This window comes from Numenius arquata, chromosome 11 (genome assembly GCF_964106895.1).
Source record: "Numenius arquata chromosome 11, bNumArq3.hap1.1, whole genome shotgun sequence".
NCBI lineage: Eukaryota > Metazoa > Chordata > Aves > Charadriiformes > Scolopacidae > Numenius > Numenius arquata.
Genome location: NC_133586.1, coordinates 37234567 through 37257223, shown reverse-complemented (window position 1 = coordinate 37257223; position 22657 = coordinate 37234567). Strand labels below are relative to the sequence as shown.

Below are 22657 nucleotides of genomic sequence, written 5' to 3'. Positions count from 1 at the left end.
TCAAAGCATAAACATGTACCCGTGCGTACAGGGATATGATCATATATCCTGTGTAACACTAAGTTAGCTTGTTTTTCTGAGTCCTGTGTGAGGACCTGAGTCCATAGGTGAGGTCTCAAAACAAGGTCTTATGTCAGAGGAAGAAGCTGTCACATGTTGTCTCCTTACCTTGGAGCGTATGTTGCTCTGGACTGTGCTGTGTAACCAGCTTTAACTTTGTCAAACTGGTGCTGCTGGTAGGTGTTTAAGCTCACCTGGCTTTCCATAGGAAAATTTTGCTGCTGATCCACAGCCGGATACTGGGATCTTTATTGAGATGACAAATTAATTGAAGAAAATGAAGAGGAGGAGGAGGGAGGGCAGATCCTGTTAGAGCAAGTAGGAGTTTGAGGCTGGGAAGAACTGTCAACGATGCGTATCTGTGCAGACCTTCCTTAAATCTGCGGAATCTGGAAACATTTATTGTCGAGTCAGAGGTAGAAGAACAGCACAGAAATCTTCCCACTAGGGGAAGAAAAAAACAGGTCACTTACATTTGCTATTTTTTTCCCTAACTTTGGATGTATTGAGCTGTGTAATAACTTGCACATATCTGGAAGCGATGCAGAGCACTGCAATCAATAATACAAGCAACGATAATCAGGTGTTTCAGCCATCTGACATGAGCAGTCTCCAAAGATAATTCTTTCCCACAGGACATTGCCAAACATAACTTCAGTTTATTCCTAGTAAAAAAAAAAAGTAAATGCTTACCTGCCGTGCAGAGACAAACCTTGCCAACAGTTTTCCTCCTGAATACTGAAAACAGATGGAGGTGCAGGAAAAAGCATGGGGAAACACCCACTGGTGCCGGTGGTGGCCAGCAAACAGCTGGAGCTCTCTGTGTTCCCCATCTTTCTAAAATCCTTAGAAAGACCTCAATAAACAGCAAATTTGCCTCTATGTTCAGAAATGCCAGGAGAACAGAGGAAGTGCAGAGAAGCGCAAGGCTGAATTTTCTGCTTGTAAAGAACAAAGCATCCTGGGCCACAGAGAACACGTGTTATCAGCGCCTCGGTTCTTGACTAGGTTAAGCTGTGGTGTGAGCCCAGCCTGATCTAACAGAGCTGGCCGTGGATGGCAGAAACCACTGAAAATCGCCCCTGTTCCAATGTGTGAGCAGTCCGGATTGGTGTGGCTAATGCCACTTCCAGGTATTGACCACAGCAATTACATGTCTCTCTTTAGGACGGCTGTTTCTTCTTATTCTGTGAACTGAATCTCCCTGCTACCAGCCATACAATTAAAAAAAAAAAAACAAACAAACAAAAAAAAAAAACCCCAAACCCACACAAAAGTAACCCACAACGGTTAAAAAGGAAAACAAAAAACAGGTGGGTTTTACTCACACGTATAGCCACATTGCTAACCAAAGGCAGAGAGTAGCCTTGGTGATCAGATAGCAGCAATGCTGGGCTCTTCCCCTGACACTAACACCATCATTTGTAATTGGTTGTAAAATGAGTTGCTTCTCAGGCTGCTAAAAAGAAAATCCTTTCTCATTCAGCATCACCAAAATGACATTTATCTTATTCAGGATTTTACCATTGGCATCCCCTTTCAACACAGAGCAGTCAGCAACAGCACATACATTTTTATGCCTGCCCGTTACAAGGCATTGCATAAAAAGAGTGAGGGTGTAGATGATAAAATTGATGTGAAAGTTTTTACCATGCTCTACCAAAAATCCGAGTAATTCAAAGCAGGTGGTAATGGAAGGTTCCCGACTCTCTGCCTCCTGTTTGGAATCTCCCACAAAGCTGGCTTGTGCCTGCACAATGAAGTCATTCACTCGATGCTGAGGAGCCTGCTAATAAAAAGGGGAGAAACAAAGATTGACAGATGTCTGTGTATCAAATAATCAATACTGTGATTTTTTTTTTCCTTATTCACAAGTGATAGAGTGGCAGATAAGGATATATACCAATCACAGACACAGTGTTTAATAAAAACTCATGGTCTTTGTCGCTCTGGGCAGGTTTCTGCTACATTTTATAGGTCACAGTCCATGAAATTTCATAGGAACTTTCATATATATTCTCTGTACCAGAGTATGACATTTATTTGTTATTAAGCCATATAATTTAGGGAGGATGAAGAAGCTTTATCCAAAGCAACATGCGAGGTACTCTTTCATACAATGATTTCTTTCTAATGTATCTGTATTTTGGGATCTCTATATAATTCTGCAAGCTGCTTAATTTTTTTTTCTGATGGGAAATAATAAATGAATATGGTTTAATAATGGTTGTGCTGTCAGAGGCCAGGATAGTCATTAACTTTAAACTTAGATTACAACCTTTCCTTGTTTTTTCACCTGCTGACCTGGACTGTCAGTACAAAAAGCTGTCATCTTTAATCATGGCAAACATGAGCAGCAGAGAGTTAGTGGTGGTAAGAGTCAGCGCTGAGCATTGCATCCCGGTCCCAAACACCAGAAAAGTCAGGAGATAATGTCTGGTGGGTGCAGCTTTCATTAGTTTTTGCAGCCACAGGAGGAGGTAAAGATGAGTGGGCATCAGAGGTTGAGAAGGGTCAAATCTAAGACGAATAGCAGGGGGAAATGCGTCTTTTTCTTCATCCCAGTGGCTTTGTAAGAGAATACGCCTGCTTAGATGATATAAATCACATATGTTCTTGATGTTTTGGTTGTAGTATATTGTCCCACAGGCCTGATACCTATATGTGATGTATAGGACCTGCTAGCTGTGTTCCATATGTGTGTTTTTCATATATAAAAATCCTGCAGGGGACACTTGGGAGACAGAAAGTGAAGAAGCGAAAGGAAGAGAAACACAGGAGAGAGGAGCAGAGTGGAATGATGGATCTGTATCCCTACTCAGGACAGAATATAGTTATAAGCCATCAAAATTGCTGATTTGCCACAGCTTCAGTAGTTACTTGGCAAGTCCCCTTATCCATTGGTCCATGTTACAGGTAAAGTATTGCCCCATTTCAGCTCAGGAGTGAGCCCTGGAAGTGATCAGGACTGGGTATCCACAGAGACGGTCATTCTTGCAGCTGTGTGTGGTATATACCAGATCCTGTGACCTCCAACTTCTCTTAGTGAAACCAGAGAAGACCCTGCAGTGTGAAAGCCCTCAGGGCTTGTAACCTTACTGAAATATCTATTTTGGGAAACAAATTGTGGCATTTTTTTAGCAGCACAAAACATGTGAGGGTCTGCAGATAGCTGTAATAATTCCTGCTCACTCAAATCGCAAAGCATACCACTATCAAAATTTAATCTGGGCTCTTTGGAGCATAATCATATTTCACTCATTTTCCCTCATCCTTTTGCTTGAGATAAATGAACCCCGTCTGTGCCACCAAGAACCCAGAATTCATATGCCAATATTTTACACCCAGGACAAGGAATGTAGCAAGTAGCATTTTATGACCCATCTCTCATTCCCCTCCCTTCAAGAATCAATAGCATTTTCACCATATGTCTCTATTTAAAGTTTGCTTACAGCTTTCATTTCAAAATGAGATGACAGCGGTCATTTTATCGCCCAGAACTCCTTTGTTCATCAGACACCATGCTCTGGCAAGAACAATCTTCACTTGGCAGAGAAAACCCTGGGAACGATACTTCTTGCACCGGGAGAACATCTGGCAAGTGACCAGTGTCACTGCTGAGCCGTGCTATGTCTTGGATTTTTATCCCTCCAAATTCATGCCTTTTGGCAAATCTGTTTGGATTAGCCGTTCGCCTTTAGTGGCAGTGATTCCTCTTGCGGTGCTGGAGGTGCACACCTGGTGGGAGGAAGAGGAAGCAGACAGATGTGGTTTATTTTTTGCAGCTGGATTACAAAGCATGCAAGGCGTATCTCCAAATACAGATGGATTTCCTGGATTGTTCTGGTCTTCTCTTGATCTTCTTAGGGCTTCTACCCAAGTACATACCCCTTTCCTATAAAATCCCTGAAACAACTGTGAATTAGGAGCTGAGGTGGCTCTTTTGATACGGACTTCAGTGTTTAAGTCATGCCGCAGCAATTGAGAAGGAGGCAGCCCAGTCCCTCTCAATGAGTCCCTAAATCGCATGGTGAGATGCCATGGATTATAGATCAGTATTTCCTCCAAATGACTACTCCTGCCATCCTGTGACCTGCGTGAGCCTTGGTTTCAACATCTCTCTCACTGCCTCATAAATCCCGTTGCTTGGAAGTGCTGATGTGTGTGTCCCTCATTGCAACGTTCCCCCCATGCTGAGCTCCAGCTATTGTAGGTTTTGTGATTATTGTATCCTGCCTTATCTTGGAGGCCTTGAGGCATCATATAGTATCATCTAGCTTCTCTAGCCTGGAGAAATGAGGAAAATAAAAAGATGGAAAGATTCTTTAAGGGGTATGTTTGAGAATTGTCATGGCAGTTCTTGACTGCCCAACTCCTGGTCATTTCCCAATCTTAATTTATACGTGTAGAGACATAGCTTTTGCTAGTGTCAGTCTCAATCCTGCTGATGCCAGTCAAATTGATGCTAAAAGGTATTCTTCAGTCCATATTTTTCTCAGAAAAAAAACACCCCAATTTACCTCAATCCCTGCAGACTTTGACAATCACCCTGAATCTTAGAAATAATACCTTGCATTTGATGTGATTATACATTTACCTGTGCAATTCCCAACCCACACCATGTTTCTTACACACACACCCCTTCCTAAGCAATTATAGCCTAAATGAACTTAAATCCCTCATCTTAGTAGAAGTTACGACTTTCACAAGTTAAAGGTGAAATGTAGTTTGGTCCAATTCTGCTCTGTGCCAATGTATCCGTATACCTGTCTTATTGCATAAAAAACATAAGAAAAAGTCATATAAAATTTTGACATATATCTTATTTGCTATTATGGTTTGTCAGATGTTTCATTACATCTTGGACACACATAGCTAAACAATTTCTAAAGAAAATGGACTATTTGCAGTCACCTGCTGGAGGCCTGCAGCCAACACTTCACACCGTTTGTCGAGATTTTTGCCATTGAATCGCAGGGAGCGGTGGGGACTGGGGAGCCTGGGTGGGCTGGGAGAGGGTGAGGACTGATAGCTGCAGCTCTGAAGTCCGAATGAGGAGAGGACAGACAATGCATGTTACATCAGTCACTTAATGCCTGGCCAATGGACTTTGCAATGGTTGTTTGAAGGGCATGAGAATGACTCAAGAGACTCAAACGTTTGGATATAGGGGTTCAGATTGCTGGGATGTGCTTGGGCTGGGCAAGGAGCAGGGCGAGGGCTTTAATCCTGAGCTGGTCATCATTGGGGAGAAAAATCAGGAGTTAGCCCAAGACAGGAGAACAGTCTGTTGGAAAGATAATCCTGTTGTATCATTGTTTCTCCCAGAGCAAATATTTGCATAAATGTATATTCTAATAAAGCTCTGTAGCATCTTAACAGTATCGAAAGCACAGGAAAGACTGTGAGACTTGAAACTAATCAACAGGTTTCCACATCTTTTTGCTGTAAGGGCTCATAACCCTAAAGAAAGCCCACCAAAGAGTCCATGTTTTGCAGAGATTTCCCCAAATAACAGGGATGAAGTTCCCTACCACATTTTATTGCAATCCTTCTACATAGCCAAACCTTATTTTGTTGGTTCAGTGGAATTAATCACGTATTCTCTATGTGGAGTTCAGTAGAATTAATCACATAGTCTTTATATGGATTTGCTATGAATGAGAAGGTAGATTAATATACAGGCAGCCGGTGAATATTACAGTGAATAGTTTCCTGTTAACACAGAGCATCCCTGCGTCTCTTTGAGTAGACATGACTAGCTTAACATCTTTCATCTGTGAAAATGCTTTACTGGGGGGCATTGCAGATTGTTCTGAATAGAATTTTTTTTTTCACAGAAACGAAGCTAAAAGGATAACACAAGTAATTGCATTCTCTAGTGCCTCCCAGTGCTTTACATGTTATCCTCTATGGAAAAAAAAATCAACTATTGGCAGCCTGGTGAATTTAGTAATTGTAACTAATGGGGTTGTTTCTTTTGTCTGTGTTTTAGGATGGAATGGGGAACCTGAGAATCACGGAAAAGGGTCTAAAGCTCGAAGGAGATTCAGAATTCTTGAAACCTCTCTACGCCAAAGAAATCCGGTCAAGACCAGTAAGTTGTCAGGACAGGAATAAGCACGTTTCTATAGCGCTAACAGTTAGAAACCATAAAGTGGCAGGGTGGTGTGGTTATTGGATAAATTTCTTTGGCCACTCTCTACAAATGTAGTTTGGCGAGTGAGACAGTGGGTGTCCTTTGGGTACCTCTTCCAGATACTGTACCCTCTGGGACATTGCAAGGTTGATACACATGGGCTCAGCTTGTAGTTAAAATGCTTCCAGGACCTCTGAGATTTCACATTGTCTTTTTATCTCCTTTTGAGATAAATCATAAACAACCCTCAATTGAAAGACCTAATGTTTCCAAGGTAGAGAGAAGGCAGGCAGTTGTGAAATCCAGCTCACATTTAACTACTTACTCCTTTTCTGCAGAGAGCAGAGAGGTGATGCCTTGGCACAAGCACCTGATCTGTTGTTAGCTGGAACAATAAACCCATATTATGTGCTCAGTCCTATTTCATGTTGTGTTTTAAATTTATGTGCAGTTAAAACTCAGTGCTGCTAGAATAGGCTGCTTGATAAAAGTGGCAAGGATGTTAACAACTGAAAATGAGAAAGAACCCAAGTGTGATTGAAATAGCATTTTCATAGCAGCACGTCATTGACTGTTGGTGACTTTTGCTCTTTCTAATGCAATCCTGTTTGTCCTGAGCAGCTTTAAAATAACTGAAACAATTACAGAGAGTTTCTAGGATTCTTCTCTGAAGATGTCATCTGTCTTGTTTCCTGATCCAAAGTGTTAATTTGAGTCAGATACCAACCTTCCATTTTGATAACAATGGCAGATAGCTAATTAAATAAAGTTAGCATCCCTTTATCTCAGCATTTCAGTGCTCTTGTAGAAATTGGAACTTGTAGCATAATCAAAACAACAGCCAATATCCGATTTAATTATTGAAGGTTGTAACCTCTGTAAGATGGCTAGGAATTGATTTGAACAAGCGTAATCATTTTGGAAGAAAAGTTAATAAGAAAACGTTCATATCTATAAATGTTTTCATCCCTAAACTAAAACAGAACCGTAAAACCTTACATGTCTTACACTTTGTAACGTAAAATGTGTGGGAAAGGTTCAGCACTGGGTTTGATAAATAGACTGACAAATTGCTCCTTACATTTGTTTTTCTCTAGTTAGATTGCTGGAAATAATATTTGATTACTTAGAGAACTGAGAACCACTTCTTGCTACTGGGGAGTTTACTGTTTTCATATTATCATATTGATCTACATTTTAATATGGCAGGAGGGACAAAAGGTGTCCCCTTTTTGAGGTTATGAAACTAGTTTCCACACCATTGACAGTTTAGTGAATGCAAGGAACAAGAAATATAAGGCCTGTGTGTGTGTTCCTTGCTTTATCCCTCCCCCAGGATTATTTTTGCTGTCAGCTGGAGAAGGGTCTAGCTGCAAGACAGAAGGTCTGATCTACAGCCCAGTGAGTTGGAGCATCCTGAGCAGACTGAGAGAGCTGGGGTTGTTCAGCCTGGAGAAGAGAAGGCTCCGGGGAGACCTTATAACAGCCTATCAATACCTGAAGGGAGCCTACAGAAGAGCTGAAGAGGGACTCTTTGTCATGAAGAGTGGTGACAGGACAAGGGGCAATGGTTTTAAATTGGAAGAGAAGAGATTTAGATTAGATATAAGGAAGAAATTCTTTACAGTGAGGGTGGTGAGGCACTGGAACAGGTTGCCCAGGGAAGTTGTGGATGCCCCATCCCTGGAAGTGTTCAAGGCCAGGCTGGATGGGGCTTTAAGCAACCTGCTCTAGTGAGAGGTGTCCCTGCCCATGGCAGGGGGGTTGGAACTAGATGATCTTTAAGGTCCTTTCCAACTCTAGCCATTCTATGATTCTATGATTCTATGATCCCTGCTGGCTTCAATAGATGAGACCATGCATATAGTTTCTCTGACTTCTCGGTGGAGTTAAACTGGAATAGCCCGTGCTGCCTTTCAGGTTGCTCATGATCAACGCTATATTTTTTTAAGGAACAGTAGTATGACCCAGTATTCTCTTGGAGGGAAACGTACCAGCAGTTCCTGAACTTGATGAATATTGCTGAAATAAAGTGCCAAGCTCAGCACTCAGGAGTACAGATGGACATCCATACTAATTCCATAGTAGTCTTCTCTGGGTTTTCAGAAGCGCATAATGTGGCTTTAAATATGCAAAGTGTAACAGAAACAATATGACAAATAACAGTAGAGAGCATCCCAGAAATAAGCTGACATATATTTTTCATATGTTTAATTAAACGACCTAAGAGTTGTGTACAGTAATAGATAATGGTTTTATATAAAGCTCAAAATACTTCCAGATCCTGGTTATTTATAGAAGGCTTTCATTAAAAAAACAAACAAAACCAAAAAAACCCAAATTTAATTTCACTATCGTTCCGTGTAGTAGATGGAGGGGTCTTGGTGCTGCGTGGAAATGACAGGGGAAGAGTCACTTTCTGTGTAAGTGGCTGCATTCTCCCATCACCTCTGTGGAGTGGGTTTTCCCACTCGTGTGTCTCTGCGGTGCTGGTCCCCACGCTGCCCTCCTGCGGGCAGAGCTGAACAATCCCTGCCCAAATACCTCTGAAACGTGAATTGCGATAATTATTGGCAACCTGGATTTTTCACTGGTGCCTCTTCTTCTCTGCTGCCTCTCTTAAGTCCCGGGAAGGTGGTAATTAAAAGTCCATACAGACTTGATTTCCTAGGAGTTGTGCTTTCTGTTTCAGAGATAGTTTTGGATTTCCGTTTATAAGTGGATTTCTTTTTCAAATTGATTTGGCAGGAAGGGAAGACCAAGGTTTAGAGAGAAGGAAAAGCCCTCAAATGTCTTCCCAAGATACTGGCTGTGTGGGAACCTCTGAGGTTCTGTAGTTTGTGCCTTAAAAAGCTCTAGTAAGTGCTGCTCCCTTCATCGCCTTCTGGACAGAGTAGTTTTATTTAGCTGTGCTCCTTTTGGAAGGTAACTCATTGCACCTGAAACTGCAACCAAGAAGAACCAAATCTGTTCTACTCTGGCGCGCAATTGATGACAACTCAACAAAGTCATCTTTCTGGGAGTCCCTTCAAAAATGTTAGCAGAAGGATTGGACCGATGTAATTTAGTCCCATTCTAGAGAAGTGGCCATTAAAATCACTGATGTGAACTGGTTTCTTAAAGCTGCTTCCAGACAGTTTCTGCATCGCTGCTGACCCCTGTCTCAGAAATGACCCCCTGCCAGGCTTGCTTTCCTTTTCCTGCACCCATTCAAGAGTGACCCCCTCAAATCCCTCTCTCTTCATGTAATGAGGGCCTCTCTTCCTGTTGTTTCCCCATCCTAGTCCTGGCTCAGTAATACTGGGCTTGTAGTGCCTCCTGGATTAGAAGCCTATTTCTAAGCACCAGAGCTTGCAAATAAACATAACCTTGTTACTGCATGAGCCTAAAGTTTATCTGGAGATTAATGAACAGTAACTGGTGGTAGCAGTGTTTGCACCCTTGTAGTGTTGTTTGAAAGAAATGAGATGGATGCATTCCCTTTTCCAGGAGTGTTCAGAGCATCTTAAACTCCCAGCTGAACATATTGCACACTAAACAGTATTTTCCATGCCACTTGCATGGAACATGAGCATCTTGCTGCCTTTAATTAAGAAGTTAACTGGACCATGAAGTATTGCCTGTGTAAATAAAAGTGATTTGTACTTAGTCAAGAAGGTGCATTAGGAATCCTCGCATTTCTTTACTTGCACATAAATTATGGAGATTATTAAAAATTGGAAGGGTCATCTATAAACCCATCTGTAGCTCAGCTGCACTGTCACTCTCAAAATGTAGCTGTCTTTCTAACTGTTGTAATTTATTGTGGACTATCGTGTGAACCATCTGCTTGCTTATAAATCAGACAAACTTTGACTGAAAGTTGCATGCAGCAGCACAAATTGTTAATTTTATGTGCTGGAAAGCAATGGCAACAGTTTTGTGGTCTTCAGTCTTCATTGCCTTAATTTGAATAGAAAATTAAAGCTGGAAATTTTCCTGCCTTTGTTGAGAAGAGCTGTTAACAAGCAGGTTTCTTGAAATTTACAGTGAGCACAGATTTAGGTTTCTTAGTGCAGTTGGGGTGTTTTGAAGCTTGCCACATCCAGGCCTGTAAGTAACTTTAAAGGGGCAAGACAGAGAACAGGCTATGTGCACTTTCCATTCCAGTAACAACAGAAGTAAAATCCAGTGCTGTGATTATACAGGAAAATCAAGTGAATTACTTCTCTCAGGAGCTGTGTGACAACCAATGAGATGATAATCTCAGTTTTGGAAGCAGAGAAAGACATTGCTGTGATAGGATTAGGATGGATTTGCCCTTTCAATGTTCATTTCAAGTGCATAGATAGAAAAAATAAACCTCAGTTTGCAAATGTTTACACCCAGGCTTAAATTTTCTTACCCTGAATCCTTTTAAAGACAAGAGTATGGATTTGCCTGACAAAGATTTTTTGTGGTATAGAGCTCTTGACTAGGGTCCTGCTGTTTGTCTCTCTGGCAGCCTCTCATACTGATGGTGGGTCTGGGAACACGGATATAAACATGGGCACCGGCCTTTCTTGTCTGTCCTCCGTTACCTGGGGGACCTCCGAGCTATTCTGTTGCTGCACAGGTAATAAGTGATGGCAAAATTCACTGAACAAATTTTGAGGAGGTTTTAAATGTCTTTTAAAAGAGATCTCATAGTGTATTTAGCAGGTTTCATGTTGAAGGTTTGCTTCCCATTATTTTTAATCAACCAAAAAAATAATTTAAAAGAACAGTCCCATACATCAAAGAAAAAAGCCTGAGGCAAAGTACAATGTCTTTTTTTTTTTATTTTCCTGTCTTTGAGTGATGCTAGAGGTCCCTGTCCTGCTCCCTGTGGCAATGAGTCTCTCACTGAGAAGCAGCAGCTCGCTCGCCCAGAGCATTGGAGCAAACTTGGTCTTATTTGAAGCCGTATGAAATAACTAGTCACTACGGTGGAAGAAGGACTGGGCCTCTCATTAACACTTGGCTGGGATTCTGCAAGGGCATCTGTTTGACCTGAAAAATTCACAGTTGTGTTAGGGCTGATAACTGCTATTCCCTTTACTGGTGTTTAGTAAGTTCTCATCAGCATAAAAGCTAGACTAGCATGTCCATAAAATATGCTTGTCTGTACTTTACATTTTCCCCAGCCAGTATTTGAATGATAGAAATTTTAAAGGAAGCTTTTAAGAGTGATAAATAATTATTTTGCCAATGTACTTGTCTCACTGTGTTCAGATCTGGAAGAAGAGTGGTATAATTTTAAAGCACAGAAGCAGTTTGGTAATGGACGTATTCTTTTGTATTATTTGTTCTGCAGGTCTACCTGCCTCAAAGCTAAAAATATGCACTGAAAAACAATAAACCATGTATTTGGATTAAACAATGACATGTGCCCACAATGGGGCATACCTGCTCATAGCCATAAATACATATTTCTAAACAACATAACATACTAATTTGGATTAAAAGGCGACATTCACCCACGAAGAAAGGCAATGCAGATGGCAAGATAATTGCAACTTTGTATGATGCTCAAACTGTGTAGTAGAAATCTAGCTTTCAGTGAAGGCTCAGATAGATAACATGAAAGAAAGCTGCTATTTTTTGGGAAAGGAGACAGAATAATTCCTTTTCTCCCTTTGTCAGAGTTTACAGAGCAATAAAAGGATATTGAATTAGTTCCTGATGATTTGGTCTAGCAAAGTGCTTAAGGATTTCAGCACAATCACCGAAACCATCACGGGGTGGAAATGAAGTTTGTCTCACCATCCTGCTGTCACTTAGCAGTCCCTGTGCACTCCCACCACCTCTTTGGCCATTACTCCCCCAGAGTTTAGCTATTCCCTTAGTGACTGATTCTTTTCAAAGAAGAGAGGAATCTTCTTTTTTGCACGTTAGGATAGGAATGAACCTGTAAGAGCTCCTGGCAGCTCATGGAGATGTTTGTCTCCTGCCTCTGGAGCAGTCCAGCTGCCACTGTGGCTTTGGGTAGAGAAAACTCCAGCTATCCGAGGTCAACTTCAGAAGCACGATGATTCCACTGACTCTATCTTCATAGCTTACTGCTTCTTGGTTGACTTTTGGCAGCAGATGTTAAAATATTGTTTAAAAGCCCTAATAATTAAAAGAATGCTAGTGATGGCACAGCCAACAAAAGAAAGCTTCTTGCAGCCATGCCTGGCCACCTCATGTTCTCCCTATAGGGTTTGTTAAGCATTCGCTGTGGCACCGCTCCAGATACCTTGTCATTAGATTCTGTGTCAGGGTGCTTTTGCTATAAATGCCTCTCTCAGTTTGGTCAGTTTGAGTCTCGCTTGCCCGACAGCTATCAACAGAGAGCTGGCAGTCAGCGGGACAAACAGTAAAAATAAACAGAAGCAGCCGAGCAAGTTGCAAAGGGCATCGTTTTGAACAGACGTGCCCTCACCTGATACGCAGATATTGTTGCCATCACCATCCAAAGCAGGTTTGAGTCTGCGCACGGCGGTAGGCTGTGAGCGTCCAGTGGGATTTATAAAATTGATATGCTCTCCTCTTCATAAATTTCATTCTTAAGCAATAAAATCCAGAGAGCCTACTTCAGATTGAACCTTGGTTGCCCCAGCGCTTTGGGGGCAGTTAGTGGCTCTGTGATATTTCCAGTATGCTGAAAAGGTGGAAGTTTAAGTAAATTTTACAGCAACTACGAAAACATTTCCCTTTACCTTCATAGTAAAATTGGCCAGAAGTCTCTCAGCTTTGAATTTTGAAGGAAGTTTTGTAGGCTGGCTGAAGGTGCACTTCCAATAACACCAGAATTAAATCTTGCTTTGTCTGTTCCCCGTTGTTTGTCTAACGAGCTGGTGCTACGTGCCGCTCACTGGGAACTGAAGTGTCCCACCAGCTGCAAAATCCCAGTACCCCAAAGAAAAGCAAGAGAGCAAGCTCTGAAGTAAATAAACTTTTTGAAATAGCTCCACAAGTTGCATTTCAAAGCAAAATCTCGTGGAGGCTGCCTATGGCATTTTGAAAAGAATTTCATTAAATGTTGCTAACTTGTCATAAGCTCTCTTAAATGGAAGGGTAATGGCTCATAACATTTGTAAGCTTTTTAATTTCATGCAATATGAGCAGTGTAATCAACACCTATTAGAGTCAATCAGCTGTGCCAAGTGGGCTACCTACCTCAGCTTTTGTCTGTATTTTCATCATGGATACACCTCTGAACTAACTGTGGGAACAATGTGTTTGTCCTTGCTGGTCCTAACATCGGTGGAGATTTTGTGTCCAGAAAACCCGATACGGTCATTGCAGAAGTAACTGAACCCACAAGCTGAATAAGCACTTTGTAGTGAGTGGTTTTCACCTTCTAAGGAGGGAGTTTGGGCCATGGAGTTGATGCAGACTAGTTAACAGCTCTGGAGCTTAACATGAAGGAGATGGAGAATTTCCCGATCTCCCAATGTGTTTGACTTTTTCCCTTTGACAGGTGATATTTTTCTGCTTGAGCTGGTTGTGTAAGGAGAGAGGAGCCGCTCAGATCATGTGTTTGTTTTGCTGGTCTGATCCGATTTCCCATCTCCCCATCGTTTTAAACATTTGCTGCTGGACTCTGTGGTCATAAAAACAAGCGATGTGCATCACAGCTCAAGGCAAGCCGCTGGGTTAGGGCTGGGTGCTCTGTGGTCTCTCAGCTTTTGCGTTGCAGCTTTACCATGATCCCAGCCATCGATTGCATTTCAGCCGCAAAGAGGAGGACAGTGGGGCTGAGTTTTGTGGTGGGGCTGTATTTCCACAGAAATGCTGCAAATCAGCTAATGTCATGTTTTCAACTGCGTCGCGAGCCGTGAGACAGGAGTGTAGGCACTAGAACCTAAAAGACTAGAATAAACATTTGATTTAGTTTATTCCCCCCAAAGCAAGAAGAGGAGACATGGAATTATTGATTTTAAAATTGAAAGTAAAAATGGCTGAGCTGAATGAATTTGGCAGGCAGTTTCTTTCCTTCCTTGGACATGCACCACGCTGCTAACGTCTGTTATTTCAGCTTTGGTTTGGCATCTTGAATTTGCATGCTACCTCTATAAATTAATTGGGAAGCTGCTGTGAAGCTCTTTTTTCCTAATTAGCCATTTATTATGGCCTCTCAGTATTCCTATAGGCTTGTAAACCTTCAGGAACTGTACATCGTCCTTATTTTTCTATGTTTAATCTTATATTTAAAAAAAAAAAAACAACAAAAAACAACACAGGGGGTTTACTGGGGGATTCATGAGCGTGGGACACATCAGTCACACCTGCTGATTCTGGGATTTCTGTTGCTGGCTTGTATTGCCGGACAGGTATTACCGTTAAAAGAGAAGCTGTGCTGGTAGTTGACCACAGCTGACCTGAACCAACCCGTGGGACTGACTGCATTCGTAAAGTAGCCTTGAGTTTTGACTCCAAAACTTGATCCAGATTTCATCTTAACAAGCTGTAGCCTCAGAGAGAAGTAAGCCTTACAAAGCACCTGAAAATGCCCGGGGAAAAACATGTGCGATCGTGTACTGCTGCATTTCTCTCTCTCAAGGGCAAAGGCCTTGAGTTTAAGGATTTACTATGTCTAGACATCGCTGCTGACAATCAGGATTCTGGCTGCTTTGGGAAGGCTGAAATACAAAAACAACTTCTTAATACTAAAAATGATAAAGGAATAAAACTTTATACTGTATGGATGGAGAGAAGACAGAGACAAATAGACAAAGGAAACACTAAAAGACAAACAGCAAGATCCAATTATAAAGGAAAAGAATGTTTTTCTGATATTTCCAAGAAGCCTCAAGAGCATCGTGTCTTCTAACCACAGGACAGCAAACACTTCTGCAACTCCTCTGCTGATCAAAACTATTTCATCAGCAAAGTTCTGTACATTGTAAGGCAAGCATTGCTTGACAAGACAAGCCGTGCTGTCATTAGGAGGTGCAGGCACACACAGTTGGTTTTCCAGACAGTTCAGTTTGTGTGTGCTTTGATTTGCAATAGGAAAGGAAAGCCAGACCTTCCAGGTTTCATTTACCAGTTGCTATGCCAGTAATAAGAGTTTTCTCTGATTGTTTTGTTTCTAAATGACAGATGTTGGATTTGGAGAAAGAAGAATGCGGGGAAAAAACAAGAACAACTCTAAATTTGCTCCTGTTCTTTTAGGGCAAATTGGTTGAGGCTCTTGGGAAAACTGACTTGCTTCTTTTGAAAGAAAAAGTAAGATTTCTTTGGCTGTTAACATTTCCCTGGCTGGAACATCTCTATTTTTGATATCTATCTGAGGCCGTGCCTGGCCATCTACTCCCATGTACACCGGCCTCTTTCGGGAAGGGACAGTCCCACGCCGGCATTAGTGGCACAGTGTTGGAGTGCAGGACGGGACTGTACGTGTGTGATAAAAATGGCTATAAATCTAGTCACAGAGGTAGGCCTTCTGACTTGTCAGTGAACCACGCATTTAGGCTTCAGTCCAACGAGATATTTAATTATGTGCATAATTTACAGACAGAAGTAATTTCATTGACAGCAGTAAGGCTATTCGCATGCATAAAGTTAGGTGTATGTTGTGTTCTTTGCTGGATTATGCCCTGTAATTCCTACATATACTGTATGTGCCTGGCAGAGCAGGGCCACTGGCAGGAGTCCCTCCTGCTGGTCTCCGTACGAACATGGGGACAGACACAGCCCTTTCCTCCAAAAGGTTTTACATTGTCAATGGACAGAGAGTGGGGCAGGAGAGAGGGATGAGGTTGAGCAAAGCAGATTCCTCATTCACTCCCACAGCAGATGAGGATTGGTGTGAGGAACCTTCTGTCCGTGTGCGTGCTCATTTCAGTAGATCACATGCCCCAAGTGTGAAGGAGTGTGATGACAGAGCTGGCAGATAGTTTCAAACAAAAGCTGATACAGTAAAAAATTGTCCCTCTTGCGGGGGGTGAAGGAAAGCAGTTTCCATGATGCTCATTTTTTTTTTGTTTCTTTTTTCGTTTTTTACTGCAGGCTTTCAGTATAAAATGTCACATGTCCATTGATTTCCTCTTGATTTGCTGAGTCCAATGAACTTTTTAGGTTTGTTCCCAGTCTGGCCTTAACAGGTGGGATAATTTTCTGAGGCAGGTTGTATGAAGTACTTAGCAGGGAGTCTGCTCCGCGTTTCTCTCTGAAAGGGAATAATCTATGGAACAGGAAAAAAATTGAAGGTGTTTCAGCTCACAGTATTTCTTCCTTGTTCATCGATCAGGGCATGATCCTTGTTTGCCAGCCTTCCATGGAATAGCAGGAGATGCCCCACTTTTAAACCTTGAATTTTCCCTGAGCAGGAGTGTAGCAAAAGCGTCCGTGGCTTTTGTCTTCTCGCCACTTACATTCCCCAGGTAGCACCGACTGTGCAGTGCTGCTGTCATCCAACTTCCCCCAGAAACGTCCTTTCTAAGGAAAAAGAAACGTCTTCCTTTGAAAAGTCCTTCATTATGGTCTAAAAGGGAAGGTTTTATTTAAAGTTTATTTCAAATGAAGCAGTGCTAAAATTTGATTTGTAAATCACTGTCTGTTTAGGAAAATGGTGAGTGAATGCATGCCAAGATTTGCGTGATATCTTATACAGTGCAGGATACTTTGTTGGATTCTTAATTTGTAGCCTAAAACTATGCAATGAAATTGCTTTTATGACCTACGCCTCTTCCTTTCTCTTTCTTTCCAGCTACAGCTTCATATTCTGCTTCTAGTTCTTTTTGAGCAAAACAATACACCGTTCCGTTGTCCCTCTCTTGATTTAGACAAGGGATCAATTTGTCACGGGGCATTTAATAAATAAAAGTGGTTAACATTTGAGTTCTACTTCTCTGCTAAGAAGCCAGCAGCAGCTGCAAAAGATTGCCTGTGGCACCATGAATGGGTGGCCACTGATTTGGAGAGCAGCGTGCTGCTCACTGAATCATCCCTATCGCTCTTCACAGCGCCTGGAAAGTCGTCTTTTCCAAGAGCCTTCCTCTTGGATGCGATCTGACAGGACCGCAGCCTAAGGCAGCACAGCTGAAGAATAAGATGTGTTTTTTCCAATGAGAGGCTTTGTAAGACATCAATATTTAAAAGCAGAGAAATAAATAAAATTACAGACAGTCGGGTTGATTGAGGGGAGAAGAGAGGTCATTTGTCTGACAGAACAAGCATCTCTCTCCAGCAAGGCTTTCAGTTCTTTAGCCAAAAGCTGTTTTCTTTCTTATGATTAGGTTGATATGTAAGAGTGCGAACAATTAGTTGTTTTTCTTAAAATCATTTTTTGAGGTATGTTTTGCAGGTTAGAAGTACAAAGTGGGCATAGCTGTTCATCACCTGACAGCCGTTGATATTTCCCTTTCGGCAGATCCACTGTTGTGTTGTACACACAGGTGAGGCCACACAGCGAATGGCCAAATAATCCATAATCCAAAGGCACACTAATTGCTGTAAAAAGTCAAGAGTAAGTGATCAACCTGAGCTGATTTAGTGGCTTCGTTTCCAGAGAGCCGTGGCTGGAAGGCAGTGGGTTGACGGGATGAACGTGAAGGTGTTTCCTCCAATGCTTTCTGTGGTTGAGTGTTCAGAGCCAGTGTCCTCCAGTTTTTTGAAAAACATCCTTCACTGTTTACATGAAGTAAAGGCCACACAGGGCAATGGCACGTATGTTGTCAATGCTGTTGGCTTGAGAAGCACCTTTTATTGCATGTTTACTGTTGCTTCAAGCCAAAATATTTTTTTCTGTTTTCTGCTACTGCTTGAAATCTCCAGCTCCTGCTGCAAACTGACTTTTGCTATATATGTTTCCTTAAGATCCCAACTGTTATTTATGAACGATGAACCTTGATGTTGGTACACAGTTGGAAAAGCAGCAGGCTTTTTGTTTCTCTGTGCAACACTATTGTGCAGCGTTCTGGGGAGCGTAGCTCAGCTGAAGTGGAAGAAACGGGAACACGCAGGCAGGACGCTTCCTGTGCCCTTTCCTGGTCAGAGTCACTGGTTGGGTGTCTTCACTGATCAATTTTATTCCTCCAGAGTTTCAAAAGAACTTCAGGAATAAACACATCAGGAGGCAAATGCCTTCTGTTTAAAAGTGGGGACAACCAGACAGGCTGAGCCACCCTGCTGATTGCCCAAAGAGTAATTTGGGGTCCTTGGCTTTTATATGCCTCCCTGTGCTCTATTTTACCTTCACACATCCTGATCTCTTTGGCTGATTCTGCCATCACTCACCATTTCCCCAAACAACATTCCTGCCTTCTTCCAGGCATGGAAAAAGCATCTGCTGCTCTTTCTGTGAACCTGACATCTCTTGAAATACCACTCCCCAGCTCCCCAGTGCTCTTGGTTAGGGATGTGTTTTTGCTCATCAGCCCTGTATCATGACAATACCCTGTGTTCCTCTCCTCTCTTCACCCTGAGGCAAATACTCAAGAGTGTCTGTTGAATGGCAGCCATGAGATACAGTCAAATCCCAACACAGAGCACCCTGCTCCCGCTCATGCAATTGTCCCGCTGATCAGGCCTTTGCTGTCACGCTATCTCTGTAGGTACATGTGTTCAGTGTAGCATCGTCCAGCGTGATTTAGCATCTTTCCTCCAGATCAATCCAATTTCACGTCGCATGCTTAGCTGCATCTGTCATCTTACCTTTTCAAGTGTACTGCTGCCGTGGCTGTTAGACGTTCCGCCTCTCCGAGACGGATGGAGGTTTGCGGTTCCTCCTCCCCGAGACGGTTCCTGCCTGATGCTCGCTCAGACATGAACTGTTGTGGCACTGCAGGTCAGAGTTTGGCCCCTGTGTTTCTTCCTGTGAGGAAGCCTCTGTCTAGTCATGTAGACCGACAGAGCATCCTTCTTAAAGCCGAGTATTGATCATTTCGGAACAAAGTGGTTAGATAAAAGCGATTCAAAAACAGTCTGTGCAAATGTTTCTGTGACCCCATAACCCTCGATCATAATTAAAGCTGATCAAATTACTTTGGTATCAGAGGTACAGTCGTGGCCCCAGCGTTTCTTTTCTGCCCTTCCCATTTTCCCAGATATGCCCATACAGAGTTAACTGAGTATGTGCCTACAGTAAATATTCCCACAACAAGGCCAAAATATGGTTTTCATCAATCATTTTATAGCTGCTTCAAACCTGTCACACCAGTGTATGTGCTTACAGCAGCTTGGGGGGAAAAAAATGCAGACAAACCACAAATAAAAGCAAGAATTTGGATAGAAACCCTGAATTTTCTGTCACCAGGAATGGTCAGATGATTTTTCTTTGTGTCTTGTACAGTGGCAAGTGCACAGTCTCCGGTGCATAAATAATTGCAGATCCAGGAAATGAGATTATTACTCCCGTGAAGCTATTGAAAAGGAGAGCACACCGAGCCCTTCAAACCTGTTTCCTGATGCACGGACCCGCATCTGCCTGTGGAGCACAGCAAACCTGAGGGACGGGTCTGGTAAAGAAGAGCCTTATAATTACACTAGAAGCCCAGAAACAGAAACGCTTTGATTGCAGGAACATGTCCGGGCTGAACCTTGTCATTTCACAGGCCAGATGCATTGGAGAGGACTCCACTGGGTAATCACAGAAGTGAGGATGGCCTTCTGCGTCCTGCCTTCCAGCCGTAACCGTGCTGTAATATAGTTGCTTTTGCAGTGTAATTGCTTTCTCTGCAGGGCTTCTTCCTATTGATTCTGCTTGTGTGGATTTAAATTGTTTGCAGGTTGGAACTAGACTCAAGTTGGTCTGCATCTCCGCTTTTCTGTGCGAGGCAGCTCATGTGACAGTTCTATCTAAGAGACTTTAATGATGTCTAGATAGCATCACTCCCTGGCCTGCGCGTATGTATTTGATTTGAGGAGAGAGGCTGGATCAGATAAGTTCAGAACATCAATAAATACGTGTATTTTGTTTGGTGACACTTGTTCAATTTGAATCTTTTTCCCAGGAAGCAGCTTGTGTTGTGTCATTTTTTCGGCGTGCTGTGTAAATGCTCTGCATCTGCAACTGTCGAGGATGGTGCCATCCCATAGCAATGCCATCTGCTCGTTCACAAAGTGCTTTTTGCGTAGATAAAAAATGTGAGGTGTTACTCATAATTAGGCAAATCACATGCTGTGATCTGTGATTGATTTGATTTCTGTCGCTGGCTACCTCGCATATGTCTGTGTGTCCATAAGTATTGTCTACATATCAGCATATGGATGCAGATGAATCAGAGACTCATGAATTCTTTTTCCCAATCCAGACAGATGGAAATGTTTTCCCTTCTTCTTATTAGCAGCAGCTGAATTTCAGTAACACCAGGGGCCTCTGCTAGGATCTTGCCTGTGTTTCGTACTGCACATGCATACGTAAGTTGGCACGGCCATTTATAATCTAATACAAGAAGTAAGCGATCCATGACATGCGGCAAAGTTATAATTTCAAAGCAATGTTCAGAGATAGCCATGTTATTAGCCTTCTTGGGGAAAAATATCTGGATGTATAACTTGGCGTTGTGCAGTGCAGCAGCAAAATGCCTAAAAGGTGCTGGGAGCGTTGGAGAACCCAAGTGTCTCTGCTGAATCAGACTTTTGGAAAATATTACTGTGCCTTTCTTAGTATTAACTATATGTATCACAGAATTGTGTATCCACCTGACTAACTGAGATCCTAATTGTTTCTGGTTGTACTGTGGTCCAAGTAACGCTGATAGTAAGAGAAACTAAGCCAGAAATTACTCATTCTGTATAATCCTAATATTCTCTTCAAATCCCTTTTATAGATAGCGAGGTATGATTTACCAGCAGTTTTAAAAGATGTTTAAGGCAGGCAGTAGGCATACCAGAAAGGCCATAAAAATGAAAACACACGAACAGAGGTCTGCACACTTGTCGTGAGTAAAAGTTACGAGCAGTGGAGTAGCTATATACTTGGATGATTTAGAATATTTTAAACCTCAGCAGAGCTCTCTTCTCTCCCTCTCTCCTATGGTCCTGTGCCTATATACGGTATGTTCACTTCAGCAGGAGATCTGTCAGCACTAGAGTCTGACCATAACTAGGATAGCCCGAGGCAGAAAATAAGCTATAACTTAGCACAAATCCATAGTCCCGCTGCTGCAACACCTCCTGTAGATGAGGATCAGACCAGTATGAGCTGCCAGTAGGAGCAGCTACTGCGGTTCAGTATTTCTGCAGAAGAATTCAAGTAAATTGAAATGGTTAGTGAATACTTGCTTGATTTTTACTGGAAGTGGTGATTGATGTGCTGAGAACCCAGGACCGCTGTTCTCCTGTTTAAGAGCATTACAGTTTCTTAAGTCCGGCTTAGTTTGTACGAGGGAGAGCCGTTCCCCAGTGATGCAAAGTTAATCATCAGCGCACGTTTGATCGACTCTGGTATAACACCTTTGGGTGAGCTCTGCAGTGAAGTGCTTGAAGCATTTTCAGAATTATCTGGTCATTTAACAAGTTGTGCATGTTCTCTTCATTTCAGCTGTTAACTAAGGGTGCCTTGCCAGGGGATTCCTAGTGCTGAGCATGCTTAATGCATCGGATTTTTTCCGAAGCCAGTAATGCTCAGTTCAGTCCTACCAATACAGAAAGTTCTGTGTGTGTGCAGCAGCCTTCAGATGTCACAATCCAGATTTTCCACCCCCTTGGATACTGAATAGAACTCCAACATGAAGGGTTGCGTTTTATGTTTGTGCGTATGTCTATTGGTTTCATCATGTCATCTGCCGGTTTTCTCATATTATAAGTCAATGGAGTGAAAAAGAAAAAAAATGGCAAAGAAGTCGAGGCAGATGTAATGTCTTGGAGATTTTTTTCTATGTTGTTTTTAATGTCATCAGACATGGTATAAGTTAATTTTCAGAAGAATCTCAGCTGCAAAGCAGCTGATAAAGCATCTTGAAGAAACAGCCACATTCATTCTGTGTTCATGAGGTTATTACATGTATTCTTTTAAAGAGAGAAACCCCTAGATTGCCAGAAATAAATCACTTTGAAGGATACAGAGCCCCTTGGGTAGCCATCCAGAAGCTGAACCCAGTCATTCAGATCTCACATCACAGACCTCCCTTCTTTGCACTTTAAAAAGAAGAGTCAGAGATGTAATTGCTTTAATGTAGCTGTGGGAAATTTATCTTTTGTTTCTATTGCTATTAAAATGAACTTCAAGAAATGCCATAAAGAGGGGGGGGATTGTGGTATTGGACATAAACTCCAGCATGTGCACTATCTATGCCATTAAAGTGTGTCAGGTGGGACCACAGTATTTTCTGAGCTTCATGGGACTGTAAAAGATACCTTTCTGCAAAGGTGACTGTACTGTGTTTCCATAGAAGGAGCTTGGGGTTTTTTGTTTAAAGTATTTGAGTACCTAATAAAATGTCAGAAGTTGGAACACAACACATTAAGTCAGCTCATGATACTATATTTGTGCCTTTGAGTGCCAGATGCAGATGTATCAGCTCC

At 42.2% G+C, this 22657-nt stretch overlaps 1 protein-coding gene across 2 annotated transcripts in view; it reads left to right on the top strand.

Moving 5' to 3' along the window:
- The window catches only part of SGCD (sarcoglycan delta), a 129934-nt gene that overhangs the window by 49934 nt on the left and 57343 nt on the right, over window positions 1–22657 (top strand). For both annotated transcript variants that reach the window (XM_074155449.1, XM_074155450.1), the window contains exon 2: window positions 6056–6157. In XM_074155449.1, the coding sequence (XP_074011550.1) occupies window positions 6056–6157 (102 nt within the window). The remainder of the gene's footprint in view (window positions 1–6055; window positions 6158–22657) is intronic.